A 22,589-nucleotide genomic window follows, 5' to 3' on the forward strand; every position below is an offset into this window, starting at 1 on the left:
GCCAATCCTATGCTACAGTAACAATACTGCAATATTACAATATCTCATTTGAATCTAATGGTCCTGAAACTGTGTCGCGTGGAAGACTGTCCATGATTGGTACCCTATTTGTAGTTTCGCGCCGATATATTAAAATTAGCCAATGAGAGTAACATTTTATGCAGCTTGTGATAGCAAGAAATATACAAAATGGCCATCGGTTTGGTAGCAAGGTTGTGTGGGTGATTTAATTAATTAAGTATATTTTGAGAGAAACAGTGTGCATAACGAAAATGTACTTTCCAGTTGGATGGCCGAAAGTATTAAATATCCCGCAGTTAGGAAAATGTTCAATTCGTCAAGTGGTCTGTAATAGGGATAAGATTTTGTTTGCTATACTGACAGACGATTGTTTGTCAGTTTGGTTTTGCAAGGTTAGTTTACCATAATATTATATTCGGCAGTCTCTTTGAAGTCTTATTATCATTGTTTCTGTTCTTCTTTGACACACTAAATTTTCATGTCTAAGAAGTGATGAGTTATTTCTGTTCTTATTGAAGTAGGAAATTCTTCGTGATGTAGGTCACGTCACTTCAGTTTTGTGAAAGCACTTTCTTTTCAGCCATGTGTTCCTATAGTTATCCATCGCCGATCTTGTGAATCAGTAGAAGATATTGGAATGAATGAACTTGTGGAATGGCGTCCAGATTCCAGCATGCTTGTTGTTGCTGTAAGTACTATCGTTTTTAGTAAGAAGTGTGCACGTTCTCTTGTTTTCAGTGATTATTGGAGGATAAGATTTACAGACTGATTGTTTTAGAAAGTTCTGTGGTTTTTGTCTCCAAAAATAAGATTTGTTTTCCTTATGTTACAGACATCAGGTGGTTACTTGTTGCTTTATAAGCTCGGAGTAGTTGCTGAGCAGAAAGGTCTGTATGTGCAAGTAGATTCACCACATCCAAATTTACGTAGAGATAGTGCTGAATTATTTATCAAGGAAGTCATTCCACCTCTTCATCTGACATTGGTGAGTTGCATTGCAATTTGGTGTTTATGGATGAAAGTTTTAGTTGCAGGTGTCACAGTCATACTTCTCAATTTCATATTTCTCTTTTCCATTGAGGTAGCATTAAAATAGTTGGTTTTTTTGATTAGCTAAAACTCATTATTTAATGCCTTTATTTTCTCATTTGATTGGGGAAGGTAAGAATACATGCCCTTTAAAAAAAAACTTATACTCTAAATGTTGTTAAGCGGGGAGATCATGGCCTGAAAATGGGCCGAAGCACTGCAGATGATGATGTTAGGTTGGGTAGTACAATTTTTCATGGTGCTAGAAATGGTGTGTGTGTGTATGTAAGTGTGTATTATATGACACATTTAAATATGTAGTATTCTGGGCCTCACAGAATAATTTGATTCTTATAGTAAGAAATTGTTGTCATTTTAATATTGTTCTCTACAATATCCTTTGAGAAAAATTGTTATATTTTTGTGCACCGGTAGTTCCTTCCTTGAGTATAATCTAGTAATCAGGTACATACTGCACTTTTGGAATATATTAAATGCACAATATAAATAAAATTCCTCTTTTCAGTGTCATTTGATGCATTATGAGGCAGTTGTTGGTCCTATCTGTGTCATTACAGACTGTTTGCATAACCATTTTAGTATTACCATCCCACATATAGTTTTTTTTCAGATGCATTTTTCATTATGTTTTCACACCAAGAGTTTAAGCATATTTATTGTTTGTCATATATATCATGTATTGACTTACTGTTAGTACAAAATAAAATGTTTGTATCATAAGTTTCACATTATGTAATTTTTACTATTCATCAGGTTAAGTGTCATATAGTGAGATTGTTTTCTTAGTTTTTGTTTCTGGTTTATTTTGTTTTCTGTCCCATGTGCCTCAAATAATGGTTTTGCTTGTTGTAAAATTTTTAGATAAGTTTCTCTATATTTATTTAATTATGAAGGCAAGAAATGAGACACTAAATATTGAGATGTGAACACACATTTTTCTACATTCTATTTTATTATGTTGATGATGAACATTTTGTATTGCAGGATGAGGAAGTTGGGATTGAAGGAGGAATTACCAGTGTGGTCTGTATTCGTGATGAGCTGATGCTGGCAACTACTCGAGGTCATGTTCTGAGGTATAGGTGGGATGGCTCTCAAAACAGAGACTACTGTCTTGATCTCAGAAGGGTGCCTTTCTGTATTGACCAGCAAGTTTCCAAAGGTTCTCTTTCACATTTGTTAATTGTTGTTACAGTTTTGTTTGTTATGGTAATAAAAGCAACCAGTAACTACTTGTATTCCACATTTTTATATACGCAATGTACTTTTTCTATTAGTACTTTATATGGGGAAATTTTATTTTAATATATTTATGTCCGTGTCCTTATTGTTTTCATTGTGTGTAAGAAAACTATGACAAAGAATTTATTTAATTATTACTTTAATGTTAATGTGTATTTGATGGATTTCATGGTGATGTTTACATACTGTTTGATTATTTATAGTGGTACGTTGGTTTTGGAACCAAACAACATGTGTTATAATTTGAATATGTATCACCAGTCCTGCACAAATTTCCCATAAATGTAGAGACCACCTCCAAAAACTAGGAGCCAAGATATGCTTTTCCTCATTTCTCAAAATGGCACTATATGTTAGGTTCTTGGTGATAACTTTAGCCACTCCACAAATACCACAAATTTCTGTTAACTGTTATGTTTTGCTGTCAGGTACAGTCAAATGCGACTTGGGAACTAGTGGTTCTTGCAGTGTTCATTGTGAGTTTTATTACACTTTGTGAATTTTAAGCCTGACCCTCTCACTGCCCCAAGACATTAGTATTGATTATAGTTTGTAATGTTTCTTAATTTTTGTCCTGTGATTTGCAGCAGTACCAATTTTGGAATGTAATACATATGTTGTGGATATAGAATACTCACCTCTGGTTGGTGGATTTGCTGTTGTTCTGAATGATGGTCGGGCAGCTTTTCTTACAGCAGCTTCGTTAAGGTTTGACCCAAATGTAAGTTGCAATGTGATATGTATGCTGCATGGGAATTTGTTGTTTACTACGTGTATGTGTTCATTTTTGTACTCTGTAAGGTATAAAAGTTGTAATTATAATCCCTGCTTTGTGATTAAGATAGCTTCAAGAGACCTCTTAGTACGCCATAAAAATGATGATGTCATTTGTTGAAGTCCCTGATCCCATTCTCCTTAGATACTTCAGTGGTAACATGATCAAGTTGTCATAGGCACTAGCCAAATGCACATTTCCAGTGATTAATAGCTTGACTGAAAATACATTGTGGTCTGTAAGGTATAACAAACTTTGTTACAAATCAATGAATTTGAAATAAAAGCCAGGCGAGACAGAACTTCATGTTTTATAACAGCATTCTGAAGTATCATGACTAGAGTAGCATAAAGGCATCTCTCGATTTATGAACGTTCGATTTACGAACATTCGCTATAACAAATGTCACAATTCATTCAAAATTTCTTAGTCACCAATAGATAGTTCCTTGTAAAGTTGAATACATGTGTATGTACATATGTTAGTACTCATTTTATTAGGAGCAGGGATAGCTCAGTCAGTATAGTGACTAGCTACGGGCTGGACGACCGGGGTTTGATCCCCGACAGGGGCAGAGGATTTTTCCTCTAGCCTCTGCATTCAGACCGGCTCTGGAGCCCACCCAGCATCCTCTACAATGGTACCGGGATCCTTTCCCGGGGCGTGATGCTGACCACTCACCCCATCTGGTGCCGAAGTCAAGAAAGTAGGAGCTATACCTCCACTCCCCCAAAACGACCTACATGGCGTGTAGTTGGACGGCTTTACTTTACTTTTCACTTTTACTCATTTTATTCATTTCTATTTTGTAACTCTTTATGTTTCTAATTAAAATTAACAAGTACGATATCTTGTTTTATTATTTTATTTTACGTTACGTATCGTATACAATAAACCATAATGCATACATACATCTTTATTACATTCTGTGGATCCATAAAATAGTCAGATGTTTGATATGGCTACTCTCTTTTGGTATGACAGCATAAAGGTCCCTTTCTGTATTTGTAGTGACTTCTGTCATGCTGACTGGCCATTCCTGACATTGAAATTTCCCTTGTATCCAGATTTCACTTGTCTAAGGAAAACAGCATTCTTTTTCATACACTACTTTTGTTTCCTGTTTGGGAAAGAAATAGGTATCAGCTAAATGATGAACTAGGTTCATAGTGTAATGTAGCCACAAAAAATAACTCTGGTTGCTGCTGATCTAAAAAACTTTTTCTGTTATATTAATACAATTTTAATGTTATCATAGTACCACTAATATTTATGTATATATTTTATATAAGTGATACGAATCAATAATTTTCTTAATATTTTTTCCAGCAAGTTCAAGGTATTTGGGCCCAGAATATAGAAGATGCCACTTGCGCAAGTGTGAATCATAAATATCGTCTTATAGCATTTGGAAGGAAAAAGTAAGAATAATTAATTGTTTTGAGTAATGAAATGTTTAAGATGTGTGTTTGGTTATATTGTCACAATATTTCTTTCAAATTAAATTAAGAACACTTCAATAAAAAAACCCCGAAAACTCATAATATCTTTGTATCTTAGTGTGACACTTTAGGTCAGAAGTTATTTTGGGCAATAAATTGTTGGTTCCCAGGTGGTTGAAAGAAACACCAACGTTTTGAGAACCATCTTGGTGCTTTCACATTTAAACCACCTGACATGGCTGGTAGCCCAAGAAGAATTCATTATACGTAGTTGCTGTGATAGCTTCAGATCATGCATTAATGTATTTGTAATTATATATGCTTTCTAGTTCTCAGGCTGTGGTATACTGTATTGATGAGAGTACGGGTGGACTTGAAGTGTCCCATCATATTGTCCTGTCTAGTAAAGACTATCCAGGGTCTCCTGGACATGTTCAAGGCATTAAGTGGACTCCTGATGGCTGTGCAATGGCTGTTTCATGGGAACAAGGTGGTCTGTCTCTTTGGAGTACATTTGGTGCACTTCTGTTGTGTACTCTTGGTTGGGATTATGGCCTTCATGTAGATCTGGCACGTTCTAATCCCCTGCATATACATAGTATGGTGTGTATAATGGAGAATTAATTAAATACTTTGGAAAGTTTATATAGTCAAAATGGTGAAGAAATGTTAAGAGTAACAGCTGAAGTTTTATTGAAGTATTTCAGAGTTACATAAACTTTAAACATATACCCAACCAGTCGTCACATCATCTCAGAAATTTGGTAATTGGGTGTTTGAACCACAAAGTCTTGTTTGTGCTGCCACTGCCTAAGTACTGCTATTCTGTGACCCAGGAATGGTCAGCAGAGGGATACCAGTTGTGGATGGTGAAACGACAGCCTGATCATGATCCTGGGGGAAATGGCAGTTTGGATTGTGTTATACAACTAGACTTTGTCAAGAGTGCCCTCACTGTAAACCCCTGCATGGTATGTAGTCTTATATGAATAACCAAGTTACTGTTTTAAAATATTAAATATAAAGAGAAACAGTGAAAATACTGTGCAAGATTTGAGGTTTTCACATTGGTGAGTATGAAGATACTGTTAATACTTTTGACCAAATTTGTTCCAGTCACAGCACAAAGACTAATTCAGGATAGAGCATTTTTGCCGTAATATTCATAAGAGGTCCTGGAAATTTGACGTGATGTTTATTTCTCAGCGTCTTGTATATGAAATGGGTTCTAGATAGTTGTGAAGAGCATGTAAATGGCTTATTAATTTATGTTTTACATCAGGTGCTCTTAACATCCAGCCCTTTGACATGTTCTGTGCAGCCTGCGTGCATTTTTCTAAGACCTACTGTGTTAACCTGTATGATGAAAAATAGGTCCTTGATTTCAGAAAAGATGTCTTGTTAATGTAATCAGTATGTGGTAGTCTCTGTTGCTGTGAGCAACTGTTTAGGTTAGTGAATAACATCAAGAAGTGGAATGTGTCTTACTGATAAACACTTGGTGTGATGCATGTAAATCTTCTTCTTCTATGGCTCTCCAGTCCATATTCGGTCCATGGCCATGAACATAAAGTCTTCATTATCTTTTACCTTTTGTTTGCTATTTTTTTTTCCAGAGTCATCAGAGCCATTTGTATCTTCAAGGTGAAGATAGATTGTTTGTAAATCTAGGTGACAACTTAACCAAAGTCTACCATGAACGCCCAAGGGACCAACTGTCATCTCTGTATGGATCAAATGAAATGTTTCTGGATGTAGGGAATCTCATTGTAACCAGTACTCTGACAGGAAGTAAACAGTGGACTGTGGTACCAATTCCATCAGCCTACTTGGGCACTAACTGGCCTATTAGAGTAAGTCGGCATGCTGTTATACCAGATAGGAGGTGCTTGTTTAGCATCAGAAATAATTTACCAAATGTGATGCAGTACTCATCATTTTTGTATTTCATTGGGGAATCAGGACGAATGCATCTATTAGCTTTTTGTTTTAATACAGTATCTTGCTTTAATATATGGGGCAGTGGCAACAGTCAGTCTCACCCCATTGTAGCAATAAAGAATGTACAGTGTGTCCACAAAGTCCCATTGGGGTTTTGAAAAAATAGTGGCACGCAAACAAATTGAGCTAGCCACACGCGGTTTGCGGCAGATTACAGTGAAACTCTGGAAGTTTTTTACTGACCTCAGTAGACCTGGAAACATGAACACCTACCTGGACATGCTGGAACTGTATGCAGTACCACAAATTGAGCACTTACAGCCACACATCATTCTGCAACAAGATGGTGCTCCACCCCATTCGGGTCTGCACTGAAAGCAACAGTACTTACAAATTAAAAACATTATTTTATTGTTGACATGAGGCTCTGTAGGCATGACTTGTTATTGGTTTTATATATTCTTATGTACTCTTTTCTTTGTTTTCCAATGAGATTATAATGTTATGTAACTTTTTTTACAGTACACTGCCATTGACTCTGAGGGTCAGAATTTAGCTGTAGCTGGAAGAACGGGATTGGCACATTATTCAATGGTGTCTCGTAAATGGAAGTTGTTTGGAAATGAGACTCAAGAAAAGGACTTTGTTGTGACAGGTGGTTTGTTGTGGTGGCGAGACCATGTTGTGATGGGCTGTTATAGCATCTTGGAGAACAGGGATGAGATCCGGATATACCCGCGAGATACCAGATTGGATAATACTTTTGTAAAAGTTGTGCGGGTCTCGGCTCAAGTTCTTCTGCTGAACACGCTTTGTGATAGGCTAATCACTTTTTGTGCCAATGGTCAAATATCAATTTACAGTTTATCTGTGAAGGAAAACCATTCATGTAAGTTATTTTATTATTGGTGGATTTTTATGTGTTGTAATTATTTTCCATGTTTTCTTACCAAGATCTGATGTGCTGGTTTGTGTATATCACCCATGTTAACAAGAATGGAACTTTTCTCAGATAGAATATTCATAATTTTTTCCATTAAGATATCTAGAAATAACTACTGTTTCAATTTGTAACAATGACTGAACAATTACAATGAATTTGAAGGACATCCCTTTTTTATTTCTTTGCTTGTTACTTGTATGCTACTCTCTGTATATTCATAAAGTGTGTTGCTCAAAATTTATCTTATTAGGTTGATTTTGTGACTATTGACACTCCTGAATGGTTAATATGGTTTAAAACTATCACTTTACAGTTCTCAGTATAAATGTAAATACAATTTCAAATGTGCGTAAAGTGCATTTTAAGAAATTTATCAAAGAAGTTCTTATAATATCCCTGAATTGTATTTTATATTAAATATTTGTTACAATAAATTCTGTAACATTTGTCTGGAATGATTTTAGATCTAATGAAATGTTAATTTTGGTCTTCAGTGTTTGTTTTATATTACATGTGTTTCTATTAAAGAGTTTGTCCCGCTACATGCTGTAAAGGCGCTTTGGGTGAGTGGAGGTGTAGCTCCTCTTTTTCTTGACCTTGGCACTAGATGGGGTGAGTGGTCAGCATCACGCCCTGGCCGGCTTTACCTCCGGGAAAGGACCCCGGTACCCATTGTAGAGGGGGCTGGGTGGTCCCCAGAGCCGGTCTGGACGCAGAGGCTAGAGGAAAAATCCTCTGACCCCGTCGGGGATCAAACCCCGGCCGTCCAGCCCGTAGCTAGTAACTATACTGACTGAGCTATCCCGGATCATGTGTTTCTATTACAGTGAACCATTTTTTGATGTACTGCAGAACTCTTAATTCAGTCATGAATAAAATGTGTATGAAACTTTAACATTTTTTGTTCTCCGTTTCCAGCATATCTTGTGAGCACAGTGAAATGCCAAAGAGCTGTGACTTGAACTGATGCAACATTTTTCAGGTCTTATTAATCCTATTGCCATTTAAATATTGTTACCAGATTTTGCATAGTGTTTTTTGAAAGGAGAACACAAAAGGTTAATTTTACATTTTCTCACTCTTATTTTATATACAAAGTGTGATATAGTTACAGAAGAGTGAAAGAATAAAACAGGAATGAATTATTACTTTTTTTTTTGTAGTAGGTGGTGTTGAGATGGGAATCCTGCAGAGTGTGGACATCAGTGCACTGTGTGTTCATCCTGCTTGTGTTGTGTCTGTGACGTTAACAACTCTTCGTACAGAAACTGGTCGCCACACAACGAAGGAGGTTGAAAGTATAATGCTTAATGTGAGTGGCAGATTGCTGATGGTTCAGCGTGAGCAGAACTGTAAGCAAGGAGATGACAACAGTGATGGCAGCCTGGTAAGTAAATTATTGCCATATACTGGTGCTGTGAATTGTGAGGTCATTTCGAAAGTGTCAGATCATTAATAAAATTTTATGATGCAAAACAGCTTTCTTGATGATGTATTTTTTGGTATAGGGGGTGGTATAAGAATTTGTCCCTGGACTCAACTACCAGATATATTTAGTCAGAGACCAGTCAGATCTAGTATGGGCAAAAGACCTCAGAATTACTGTATAATCTGTGCAGCTGAAACTGTAATCAAATAACCCAAGAATATATTGTTGTAATAAAATTTTCATAATAAACGTTTATAAGAGTTTATTGTTTTGGAATTTTATGTACCTACTGAAATTTATAGCCACAGTCTTATTGTCTTGTTTCAGTCATACATCTGTGCTCCTCCCACTGTCCTGGCATCACGTGTGGAGAATGTGTGGGTTCCTCGCAAGTCTCGGCGTGAGAAACCTCATTTAACTGAAGCTTTATGGCTGTTCTGTGGTGCTCATGGGATGATGGTGTGGCTACCATTATTTCCTAGAGATGGAGACAAATCTCATTCTTTCATGTCCAAGAGGATAATGTTGCCTTTCCATCTCAGGATATATCCACTGGGTAAAGCCATGTTTTGATGCACTATATTGAAAGAAGGAAAGGACAGGGTTTATATACACTATTTAAAGTACACGGTTTAAAAATTATTTTTCACAAAGTTGTTCAATAAAACTTATATTAGGATCAGTATGTATCAGCATCATTGAAAACATTAACTCAGATAATCATTTTTAGATTTATTGATGCTCAGTATGAGCTTGATTCATAATTTTGACAACATCCAAGCTGTGTACAAATTCACCTCCAACTTTCTGCAAGATTGTTCTGTCCGTTTGCTTTAGTTGCTTTACTAATTTAATATTTCAGGTCCTCTAGCTGCGTTGTTAAGGGTGGGGCATAGTTATAATCTTTTAACATATTTATAAGATGTAGATTTCAGAAGTTTCTTCCAAAATAATGTGGTGATAATCCCCAAAATATTTATCAACTCTTTGCCACACTATTTTAGTGTAGTGTATCCTGAAGCCATCAGGCCAAATTTATGTGCCCACAGTATGTTTTATGAGTAGAATGTTAAGTTCGGCAGGAAACATTTTGTGTTACTGTATTTTAATCTGTTTGGCATGACAAAGGGTTAGTTGCTCAATATCATGAAACTCTTCAAAACTTTGAATGTATGGGAACATAATGCCAAGTTTTATTTTTTGTGTTTTTATTTGTAGCTATTTTATTTGAAGATGCTATTCTCTTGGGTGCTGAAAATGACACAATGCTGTATACTTCAGATTCAAATTCACCTTTCTCTCTGCCGTTCTGTGTTCTGGAGCGAACAGTAAGTTCCACTTTTATTTGGGTTTTTAAAATGTAATTGCAATGCAGTGCAGTCTTATGTATATATGTTTGTGAAAATCAAGTGGAATTTCGTATTACTGTTACTGCCGAATTCCCTGTATTGTATTTTACACTGTTTCAGAGTCAAGTATACCTCCATCAGATACTGCGTCAGCTGATACGTCGAAATTTGGGCTTCCATGCGTGGGAGATTGCCCGAAGTTGTACAAGTCTTCCTTACTTTCCCCATTCCCTGGAACTGCTGCTTCACGAGGTACAATTCTTCTGCTTTCCACTTTCAGATTTACAGCAGTGGTCTCCAACCTTTTTGTGCCTACGGGCACATTTGAGAGTTTATGAGATCGTGGCGGGCACCAACCAATTAACAAAGCCAAATTTTCTTTTCTTTGGACAAATAAGATATGGACGCCAAATAATACGCAAAACAACACAACGTTTAATGATACAAGAAACCATGCAATCAAAAATACGTAGTTTTATAAGTACAATTATTATTACTCAAGTGAGAAGTTAGTGTGATGTTTGGCACTGCATTTCATCAGCCAGTTTTTCAAGTTTGGGAGTGTAGGATGATGTTGCTGCTCGCAAACGATCGTCAAGATGGTCGTCAGTAAGTCGAGATCTGCGCTTTGATTTTATAATGTTCGTGGTTGAACGGCCTTCATTATTCAGTATAACCTCTTTCCGTAACAACACGGGCACCCAAAAAGAGCCTTGGCGGGGACCACTGGTGTACAGTGATGCATGCTGTGTATATTTCATTGTAATGACTTGAACTAGTTGGTTGAGTTGCATGATGTTTGAAAGAAAGATTGCCTTTTGAGGATATTCCAGTGCATATTACCAGGCACTCAAGAAACACAGTTACTTTAGAACCATATTATTGAGCTGTATGTGTCTAGGTGTGTGCATCTCCAACTTGAAATGCAGATGTCAGTATCATAGGTAGTAACTGACCGATTACTGTGAAACTCAGTATGAACTTCATGCCACTTGAGACCTTTCTGATCACAATCATTCCTAACATCCTATGATCAACTTTGCAAACATGAACTTGTGAAGTGATAACATTAAACATTACTAGGCATATAAAATGCAGAATGCTACCAAGAGAATGTGCAAATGGAAAGGAACAAAATGTGGTTATACAAAAAGCATGAATTTAAAGTTTTGAAACTTTACTGATTGTCAGGTGTTGGAAGAAGAAGCCACCAGTAAAGAGCCAATTCCTGATGCATTGCTACCAAGTGTGATTGAGTTCATACAGGAGTTTCCAGTTTACCTACAAACAGTTGTACAGTGTGCACGGAAGACTGAGATTGCTCTGTGGCCTTATTTATTCTCAGCTGCAGGCAAACCCAAAGATCTGTTTCAGGAGTGTCTGGCAAGAAAGCAGCTTGATACAGCAGCATCTTACCTCATTATCCTCCAGGTTAGTACTCCTTAGAGTTCCCCAAGGGTCAATTCTAAACCCTTGTTTTTTTATATAATATTCATAATGACCTTAATTTATCAATAAATACCTTATCAGAACCCATAATAATTGCTGATGACACAACTGTCATAATTTCTAGTAAACAGTTTGATTTCTGTGCAACATCAGACATAGTTTCCTGTCATATGAGTTTGTAGTTTATTCCTAACAAACTATCCCTAAGCGGCCCATCCATGTACGAGTCTGGCTTGCGAGTCCGGCTCGGCTCGGGTTCCATTGAGCCAAACTCGTTTGTGGGTGGGGTGTCACGAGCCGAGTCTGCTATGCATGTGTGGTGAAATATATCCGAGCCCAGCTCACGAGTCAAGCTCGCCGAGCCAGACTCGCAAGTCAGACTCGTACGTAGATGGGCCGCTTAAATCTAGATAAAACAAATATATATATAAAAGAGCTGGATAACTTTATCATTTATATGTTTCTATAGTATTGAACCCGTTCTAGGCATTTTCAACTATGTTCACTGTTCTCTACTGTTTGTCCGTCCATCCGTGAAAAAAAACAATTCGAGAGCCACCAAATGAATTTTTATGAAATTTGATACTGAGAAATTTCACTGAGATTTGTGTTCACATTCCAATTTTGGTTAAAATTTGACTCAGTAATGGACATTTTAAATGAAAACCTGCGTGCGAAAATTACTGGGCTGGGAGTTACTTTACTACATCGTTATCTCTGATTACCTGGAAAAACCCTACATGGGAATTCCCATCCAGCTGCACAGTCTATGGCGATGTCATCAAGCAACCAAAAAGGCATCTGAGCAAAGTTCTGTGATCCCAAACAGCTGTGCCTTCACTAGCATCTGTCAACAAGGTCAAAGGTGAAATTCTGGCAAATGCACCAGAATTGTTATAGTAGCTGAACATTTCATAAATTGTTTTATTTTACTGTACCTGGAGATGAGAATTTTGTGTCTGAAATGTGTCTTGTAAAATTAAACATTTTCTAATGAAAAATGTGAGTAGGCAATAAGCATATTAACATAGTGTTAAGATCTTATGATATTGAGTACTATGAAACTGTTTCACTATGTTACAGAACTTAGAACCTTCTTCAATAAGCAGGCAGTATGCAACACTGCTGCTGGATGCAGCTTTGGATCAGTGTAAATGGGAACTATCTAAAGATCTTGTACGATTTCTCAGAGCAATCGGTGAGCTTATGGTTTTACATTAAAATGTCTGTAATTGCCCCACACCGTAGTTTGCTTTGTAATGTAATCTTTGTCATTACAGATCCAAATGATGTTGAATCGCCTCGTGCCTCTTTTATTCTGCCGTCCAAGTATGGAGTGAATCCACAGACTCCTCCTGTTAGTCCTAATGAGGAGGACCTTTCTCTTGTTCTTGGTACAATGCAGGTTTGTGCTAACAGATGCAAATGTTCTGTTGAATCTCTGTAAGTTCCTCATTAAAGACTGAGTATGTGTGATACTGAGACCTGCGCGGTCTGAGGCATCATGCTTCGGACTGGCGATACGGAATGCACGCTGGTTCGAGTCTCGGGGGAGAAGAAATTTTCTCAAGAGCTTTCGACCAGTGTATGGGACCGGTGCCAACCCAGCATCGTGAGGAAATTGGGGAGCTATAATGAGTAGCGTAATCCGGTCCGGAAAGCTAGCAATGGCTGGGGGTTCATCGTGCTGACCACACTTCACGTGACTTTAGCTTTTATTTCAAATTATGTATTTTTGTTAATTATCTATTTTCTCTTTAAATACTTGTCATATTAGTATTATATTTGGATAGTTACAATATTTGTAAGATTTATGTGCTATGATGAAAGTAATGATCCACTTGGAAATGCAATTTTGATAGGTATCTCGGGGCCGTAGTTACAGCACTACAACTTCCCCTAAAGTTCAGCAGATTGAGTCAGGAACTCCATCAGTGACAGGACATCATAGGGAAATGCTACGTTCCAGTAGCAGCAGTGGGGAGTGCAGCAGGTCTGTTCCCATGAGACGCAAGAAATCTGTTCCTACAGGATGGGGAGATACCAGGTATGGCATCAGGTGCAAATTTGGAAATGAACATCTCATTGGAAATTAAGGTGTATACCTTAATTTCCAATATGAAGTTTAGTAAGAATACCTGGGTTTGATTGTCTGATGATTGGTTCTGAACTAGCTGTATTTACACAATCTGGCCCTCATATTTCAGGTTTTTGTAAATGTTTTATTTCTTAAATTCTAAAAATGTTATGTCATGAATAAGTGTAATGATAGTTATTGTTTAAATTATAGAGAACCATCAGGTTCAGCAGAAGAGTTCTTCATAGATGTTATTTTGCAACGCCATGCCCGCCGCCTTTTATCAGCACATCGTTTGACTGATCTTGGCTACTTTGCCGCACAGCTGGATTTCCACCTTGTGGCATGGCTTGGCAGAGAAAGGGATCGAGCAGCTAGAGTGGATGACTTTGTTGCAGCTCTCAAACAACTACATTTAGATTTTGTGTGGCCATATCCAGAGCTTTGCCAGCCTGTATCGTATTACTTACAGTGGAACAGTTCAACTTCAGGTACTCTTTTGATCATGACTTCCTGCTACTTGTGAATGCAAAATATAGTGAAGTCCCATTTACTGTTTTAGTAAATGAGAACATGATTTTGATGACTGAACTACTGCAGCATATTCATTTTTCTTTAATGGCTACAGTTATGTCATGTCAGGACTGCAGACTAACAAACTTAGTGGCAGGAAATAGAGAACTATACCTCTGAGAAGACATGCCAATTGGGCAGGATCATATTTGTAATGATAGGATGGTGATGATAAAATTAACGGCCAAGAGCGAACATTGTCTGTAGACCACTATGGGTTCTATGTACTCTTCATATTTACAAAGTTTTTACTTTTCCAGAGGTGAAGGGTGGAAAAACCACTTGGTAAAATTTATCTAATTTCACAATATATCAAGATTTATGGGAAAAATATATCTGCAGGAAGTTGGGCTGGGATTGTATGCATTGAACCCTAAATTTGAAACATTTATTACTGCTATGTTCTTCTCTTGTAGTGGGTTCCTCATCAGAATTCTGTTTGCATTCCTTGCCTTTCCCAGAATAGTGTTTTAAAACTCATGCTGATATTCCAGAATAAATTCTTAAAATGATAGGGATTAGATCAGATTTATATAATTTCAGTCTAGCTATATGGGTAACAAATAAATGTGTTATTTTAACAACACATGTTATTTAATGGCTGGTGGCAGAGCTACAAATGAATCGATAATTTAATAAATTCTTTAAGAAAATGTGCGAACCATTATTTAATGTTGTTTAAGAGCAGTATGCATAAATGATGTTGAATTGAAAATGTTGATTGCAGATTCATCTCCTACCCTTGACGATCGTATGAAATCCCTTACAGTCGACGTGGTAAGCCCAGGTGCTAATGGAGGAAGCAGGGTAGGTGACAGTGGCTACATGAGCTGTGCAGGTGGTCAACATGATGCATTTCTTTCTACTGCTATCCCAGGCCCAGCTAATACTACACCAGCAGTGGCAGGGTCATCACATTATACAACTTGTATATTGATGCCCAGTGAATACCGTAGTAGCTCTGTTATTGAAGCTCAACTCGTGCCTCATCTTTTGCAAGGTACACTTAAATTAATATAAACCGGGTTCATTGATTAGGTTGTATGACCTGTTCCTGTGAGGTCTCCCAATATTCCTGTTCTCTGGTTTATAAATTCCTGCTATCTTTGACACACATCCTGGAGCCAAATTCTTTCATGAGTGTAATCCTATTTTTCATCACCTTCATCCAACAGTCAGTCATTGAATTCAAGATACCTTCCTTTAAAATATAATGAGATTATCTTAGGCCTCTACCAAATTTATTTCTGTACTTTATTTGATATTTCATGTTCACATGTATGGAAATGAGCATCGCAGGTAACATTGGAAAAAGCATGTGTAGTTGCTTTGAACCCATTGATTTTTAAAAATAGTATGTTGTACATCTCTTTACATGTTTCATACAATTTTATTCTCTTGTAATTCAGTTAATACATTTTTACTTTTTATTTTGCTTCAAATGCCATCATTAGTTATTCTTTCTCTCCTAGTTTTCCTCTAGTATTTCTGTTACTGTGTAAGCTTGGAGTTTACTATTATTCGTTTTTATAACTGTCATTAAATTGATGATGATATTGGCATGAAATATTCTACTGATCCATTTGAACCTTAATTTTTCCAGTCTGCAAATGTATAAGAGTTCCCCAGTAGACTGACAAGTTTGCCAATCACTACTGTTGGTAATAGATTATTGTGTGTCTTATTTTCTGTTTGAAGTTTGGACCATGGACCATTTAATTCACCAGTAACTACATTTTGTGAAGTAAATTCATTTTCTGTAAGGTTACATTTAAATAAAATTTTGACATTTATTTTTTATAAAGAGATATTTGTTGTAACAGACCACATTATGTGGTAGTACAGTGTACTTATATTTATATGTAAGAACATTTGTTCATCATAGGATGCTAGTAATAGGAAACACAGTTGGTAATTATGGTTTACTATGGTAGCAGATGAGAGCAGTATGATGAGTGAGGAGAGTTCATTCTGGGGAGATGATCGAGAGCAGTACATGTCTGATGCAAGTGAAAATACTAGATGGAGTGATGTCCCAAGTACATTGGTCCTTGAACAGTTATCACAAGAATTAGCTAACAGAGGTTCACCAGAGTCTGAAGTGAAACTCAGGTAATGCTGTAAGAGTAGTATGTTCTGAGAGGAGGGATATCGTGTGTAATCACTGCTTGTGTATGTCTTACTATTGGACACTGCGGAATTGTAGGCATATGTTCATGGCAGTGAATCCATGGTCTAGTGTTCAAAATGTAAGGTGATAGCTCCAATGACAGAGGTACAAAATTTATTTGCAGTGAAATTTTTTGCATGCTCTCTCATTACCCATGACTGTCAAAGCTTTATGAATGTCACTAATATAGGGCATCTGCTGTGATTCTGTCACTTGAGGAGTGAATTCCCTCATTCTGGCCAGGTGAACATTCCAAATAATTTTGTGATGTTTCTACTTTGGATGTTGTTTAATGTCCTGAGAAATGTCCCATATTATTTACATATTTCAAGTTTAGAAATAAATTATCCAGAAAGAATAAGTAAATGTAATATGTTTTGTATTTATGAATTTTTATTTATTTATGTAGGAGCCATACCCTCTCTTCCACCTAGCACCTACATGGTGTATAGTGGGAGAGCTTTACTTTTATGTTTTATTTAATGACACTTGTCATTAGCTCACACTATATAGTGTTGTGTAATAAGATTAATGAATAATGAACTGGAAAAGAAACCATCGCCTAATTTTAGGTACTAGGTAATGGAATTTGCCTATATAGTGGAACTGAGGAACATCACAAAAAATCTCGGTCAGAATATGCAGTATATATACAATTTTTTTCAGTTGATATAAAGGGCCTGGTTTCAGATGTAGAGATCTGCTAATTATACTTTTAGTATGTCCCGAACCTTTGTTCCCGACTTTATTGTTCTCAATTTACAAATGTCATCATATTCATCTGAAGAATAAAACTATTTTACAGGTATCTCCTGCAGTTGTTTATGGAGGCAAGCTGCTTAGAGTGGGCATTGTTGATCTCAGTGCTGCTACGGGATGCCATGGCAGTTCTCCGTACTACAAATGCTGCTCGCTCACCAGATCATTCCATAGAGGCCATTCTGCATCTCAAGGAGGGTCTGGTGGCATTGTGTCATTGGAGTGGCACTGAATGGTAAAATGTATCTTTAAGCTGAATTATAATTTACTATATTTATTTAAAAAATATGACCCCCCCCCCCCCTTCTTCCCTTTAAGGGAAACTAATTTATTTGATTACTTGCTCAGATAAAGCTCTTAGGTACTGTTTTCTGGCACAGATATCCCCATCTTTTATTCCATCACTTAATAATGACTTGATTTTGATCCGTAGAATGCTCTTCAAGGGAAACGTGCATCTAGTAATTGTTCTTGGTCTTCTGTTGTCAAACACTAGCCCCAGGAACATTGTATTTTCTGGAAGAGACATTATTATTCTCTTCTTTCTGTCTGTTATCATGCATTTAAAAACAGCGCATTTGCAGTTCAGAAGAATGAAGGAATTCTTATAAACCAAGCTCAGTGTGAACCTTGTGTAATCCTGTCTGTTTACTACATAATATCTTTAATTTGTTAATGATGCTTTTTATATGCGAGTGTTTTTTTAATACTGCAGCCTTGGATACAAACCATTCATGGTAGCCATTCAGAATCAGATAGCAGTACTAAGCAAGTTGCTGTGCAGCAAAGAACAGCAGCAGCAACAGAATACATCATCTTCACCAAGGTTGTCTCAATCTCGAAGGACCAGTTCTAATCGGGATGGAGGAAATCAATCAAACAGTGGACAGATGGCTTCAGGATCTAATAATTTGTCAGCAGTTGAGCTTGATGGGAGGATAGCTGAGGGAAGTACATGTCAGGACAGACCAAGCAGTGGATCAAGGAATGCTGATGAAAAATCATCCAAGTCTGACACTCTCTTTGAGAATAGTTTGAGTAATATTGGAAGTGACAGGATCATTGAGAGAAACAGTGCAGATGAAGTGAGGGACCAGATGGTTATGGAAGCAGCAAAAGAGCAAGCAATGGAAAGTTCAGGTTGTACAGTATCATAGTAGGATACTGATCTTTGAAAGCTACCATTATCATAATCATCGTCTATCTGGGTGAATCCTAAAACTGCATTCCAAATGGTTGGTCAGACATGCAGTCAAAGGTAATAATGTGATATGATAAAAATGTGTGAATAAGAAGAGAAATACTGAAGAGTGTTTCTTAAAATCAGTGAAGTTCAAAGAAAATAAATATAATCCCCAAACCCTTCAAGTAGGCCTAACTGACCATTTGGTGATGGTTCAGAACTGTAGTACAATGGTATTTTATTTGTATAATTTTTCATGTTCATAGTACAGCCTAAAGATTAACAACGAAGTTTAATATATAGTATTGTTTTTTTGTAAATATTGAATAACGTTTAAAAAAGAGGACATTGAAGCATCATCTACAAATTGTTAATTTATTACTGTTGATGAACATAGGAAAGTTCCTTGTTTGGTACTTCAGTTGCATTGACATTTAAAATAATTATTCAGTATATATCATATTGATTCCATCATTAAAAATAATTTGTAAATGGAATAAAAACAAATTCTGTCACCTAGTGACTACTGAATTATTAAATTACAGATTTTATCAGATGTGTAAATTAAGCAAGTACCCAGTAGTGTTGTGCTTCCATTGTGGCTGATACCATACTGTATTTCTACATGAAATGTGTTTTCACTGAACGTGATGAATCAGCCATATTTCAAGCTGTAATTAGAGGATAAAAAATTAGAACCATAGTATTAGGAAACAAAAGAAAGGTTAGAGAGGAATGTTGTGGAAATAAGGCACAAGACATGAAATAATGGCATTTTATTGTATTCACTCACAAAACTCTCTGACAGCCCATAATGAAAATATGTTTACCCTACTTTTGTCTTATATGCCTGACTTATTTTAAGTGAATGGGGACAGCTATTCTTGATCTTCATTTTTCTTGAAATGCTCCAACAAATCATAAAACTTAATGGTTGAACACAGACTTTAGTTGTGAAAGATACAAATTCTGTAAATGCAGAGCTGAGAATATGAGTCAGTAAAAGACCTGCAACTTTCCACACACATGGATGGGCAAATTTACATACAGTAATAGGCAGCAGGTAAAACATGACTTTGTTTACAGATTATATTTAGGGTCTGTAAGCATAGTTTTACTCATCTGGGCTTCTGTTACTCTGACTTTATTTAACATATGACTGAACTTGTTAGGTCAAGTAGTAATTATTCTTATATTATATTGTATGTTTATTAAATGATGTAGGTATCCATAGCGAAGCTAATACTGCATTTAGTAAAGCTGTTTCAAGCCACTAGTTGCAGTCGGAGGTTAATGATTAATTTAAAGTAAGGACATGTCCATTTTAGTTGGAGAAAGAACCAATGCTCAATATTGAATTTGATACCAAGCTGCTGGTCATTTTTATGTATGCTACATTAATTGCTCAGTTCATGCTTTCCATATTGATATGACTAGAAGAGAAATGAGTAATACAGCTAAGAATTTGTAAAACCTACTAATTTAAACATTTGCTCTTAAACTTGGTGGTCATGTTGCAAACCATGTACTTGTTAGTAATGGTATACTCTGTGTTGTGATTATGACATTTTCTATTGTCTTCCCTGGTACTATTCTTAGGTATCACATGTTTTCAGAGTATTCTAAGGGACTATTAACATAAAGATACTTTATTCGAATAAACTTTGTGATTTTGATACAGGATTTAGAATGATGTGAGGAACCAATTTTATTAGATTTTGAATATGAGCACTGATGATGGAAAGGAAACAGGGACAATAGTGATGATAAGAAAGAACCAAATATTAAAACTGTATGTTTGGAATTTTAGAGCCCTCCATCATTATTATAGCAGCACTTAGGTAAAAGTTGAAGTTACCCCTGTGCCTTAAGCACCATGTGATTATGGCATGCAGGGGCTGTGGAGGTAAAGCTCCATGTATTCTCAGCCCTTAAAACTAGATAGAGGTGGGAGGTTAGTCTAACATTCTGGCTGCTTTTATCAACAATACCCATTTGATAGAAATTTGGGTAGAGAAAGATCTAGTCCTGTCATCTGTAATATTCAGTGCATTTTGTGGACAGCTGGAAGGTGCAGTGTGATGTTGCTAAAGGCATTGAGCCCACATGAGTAAATTTTTTAACCAATGTTGTAATAACACAAAACACTGTACATTCTTCCTGTAGTTGCCAGTGCCCCATTTTGATATACTTTGTTAAAGCATACCTTCTTTGCTCTTCGTGGAAATGAGATTTCTTTTATACTACAACATGTTGCAGTAGACTGCACTTCTATTTTTTTAACATTATTTATTAGCACATGGATAATTTTGACAGGTTATTTTATTAAAAGAAGTTGTACACTCACAGAGTACTTTACATCTAAAACAGGGTCTGTTATTGCCCATACTAGTTGAAATGTGTGTTGTGTGTTTGTATGAGTATGGACTACTTGCTTATTTGAAGAGGTTACTATTTAGAAGGTGTAATGATGTTAATTTAATATTGCATGGAAAAGTTGTCTGCTAATTTGTTACATGAATAAGGTGTTCACTAAGCAGCTTCATTGTGGGTATTACTGAATTGATTGAAACATCAAATACTATACTGTTTTATATTTGCTATTTTTCACAGCAAAAAAAGAAAAGAAAATGCTGAGAACATATCTGACTATCTTGTTGTTATTTAAAATATTTAAGATGACTGCTAGATGGTACTTTGTATGGCATGAAGTAATGGTATAGTAGCTGTCCACAGCTCATTGCTCATAAAATGAAATTATCTTTACTATTAAATCTGAGTGTTTAATAAATGAAGTCTTGTTGTATACAGTCTTCACATGTGTAAAATGTTAATATTATGTGATTAAGACTATCTGAAAATGCATAGGATTACTTATCAGCAAAAAGGTGTTACAAAAATGCAAGGCAGTGCTCACTTTTAATGTACAGTAAACTTGAATAACCTTGCTAATGTTATATTTTTATGTAGATAACAATAAAGTTATTTTTACAAATATTTACATGTTAAATGAAGACAAAACACCCAGTTTACAAGGGAACTGTTCCATTAATCACATAATTTAGGCATTGCTTGTTCTATAAGTAGCAATTTAAGTTCTTCCACTTCAAGATGCCACATTGAAGCAAACACAGGACTTCTACTTAAGTCTGTAACCTTTACTGCAGAAACTTCAGGCAGTCCAGATTCTTTGACTAAGGTCCCCACCACAGAACAGTATTTTCCTAAAACAAGAATAAATCGGCTGTAAAATAATTTTCTGGTGGTAACAGGCATCTGCATAAATGTGAGACAATTTATAAGTACAGAAATGAATATAAGCATAATACTGATATAAAGTAACATTCCCCAATGATTATTTGTAGGGTTCTTAATAAAGATGACAGTATTAAAAAGTACAGCATCTTTCATGTGCACAGGTTTGATTCCACATGTTTAGACCTTAGGTATTTGTATTGTGCAATTAAAATTCCAAAGTGACAACAAAGACAAACAGATGCATAAAGATAGCTTGGCAGCAAAGACACTCCATTTGAAGTCCACTTAGAAGAAGGGAGGCTACCAAGAAAAATATATTGGATATGATTAGGTTAGGCAGGCATCTGCAAGAATTGGCACTATGGCTTTGTAAGTATGTTTATATATACATGAAAACTGCAAATATAAATGGTAGTACTAAGTTTTAACTTGACTCTCATTACACCATCCTAAAACATTTACAAAACGTCTGGTAACTTAGTTACATACATACCTTTAACCATCCAAGAACTGCCTCCAGGTACTGTTTTGCAATGAGTGACCTTAACTCTACCAGTTTTATCGCTGACGATAATAATTTCTTTCTCTCTTCCAGCTGTCTGCTCAATAAACCCCTGGAGCCACACATATTTGAAGGTTATAAACTTGGTTATGTTTGGAAATTTTTCCAATTTCAATTCTAATTTCCAAGACTGATCAACGATTCTGATACACATATTTAACTCTTCAATGTGTAACTTGTACGCAGGATAGTCAAACATTGCACAGGAAGTTCAAATATTTTAAAATGTATTATTAAATGATTAATTAGCCTTCAGAATCTTCCCTTGTTTCTGTTTATAGTTGACGCCATTTAAGTGATCAATGATGGCAACTTATCGATTATAAAATTCCAAAATGTAAGAACATTAAATATCCCTTAGTGTTG

General features: G+C 36.2%; 2 protein-coding genes across 3 annotated transcripts; one reads left to right on the forward strand and one right to left on the reverse strand.

Annotated features, from left to right (window-relative positions):
• The first annotated feature begins 131 nt into the window (after positions 1–131).
• Positions 132–21,400, forward strand: Rich (Guanine nucleotide exchange factor subunit Rich). 2 transcript variants are annotated; one of them, XM_087358025.1, is made up of 23 exons: positions 132–413; positions 602–709; positions 854–1,006; positions 2,056–2,233; positions 2,901–3,034; positions 4,418–4,509; positions 4,860–5,133; positions 5,367–5,501; positions 6,147–6,383; positions 6,994–7,360; positions 8,578–8,801; positions 9,171–9,399; positions 10,062–10,171; positions 10,313–10,444; positions 11,384–11,623; positions 12,725–12,839; positions 12,922–13,046; positions 13,504–13,688; positions 13,932–14,209; positions 15,019–15,291; positions 16,226–16,403; positions 17,267–17,455; positions 17,936–21,400. In XM_087358025.1, exons 1-23 carry the CDS (start codon positions 273–275, stop codon positions 18,375–18,377), a joined length of 4,539 nt encoding a protein of 1,512 aa, XP_087214151.1. In that variant the 5' UTR covers positions 132–272; the 3' UTR covers positions 18,378–21,400. The 2 variants fall into 2 exon arrangements, with proteins under 2 accessions (XP_087214151.1, XP_087214152.1); XM_087358026.1 differs by having other exon boundaries at positions 16,229–16,403.
• LOC147872249 (recQ-mediated genome instability protein 2-like) lies at positions 19,165–22,549 on the reverse strand. The gene is made up of 2 exons (XM_087358043.1): positions 22,155–22,549; positions 19,165–21,627 (listed from the first exon to the last, which is right to left on the reverse strand). The coding sequence occupies exons 1-2, from the start codon at positions 22,420–22,422 to the stop codon at positions 21,452–21,454; spliced, it is 444 nt and encodes a 147-aa protein (XP_087214169.1). The 5' UTR covers positions 22,423–22,549; the 3' UTR covers positions 19,165–21,451.
• Between the last annotated feature and the right edge of the window lie 40 nt (positions 22,550–22,589).

Source organism: Zootermopsis nevadensis, unplaced genomic scaffold (genome assembly GCF_977971745.1).
Source record: "Zootermopsis nevadensis isolate Lab colony 2312 unplaced genomic scaffold, Znev_1.0 Znev_ptg000029l, whole genome shotgun sequence".
NCBI lineage: Eukaryota > Metazoa > Arthropoda > Insecta > Blattodea > Termopsidae > Zootermopsis > Zootermopsis nevadensis.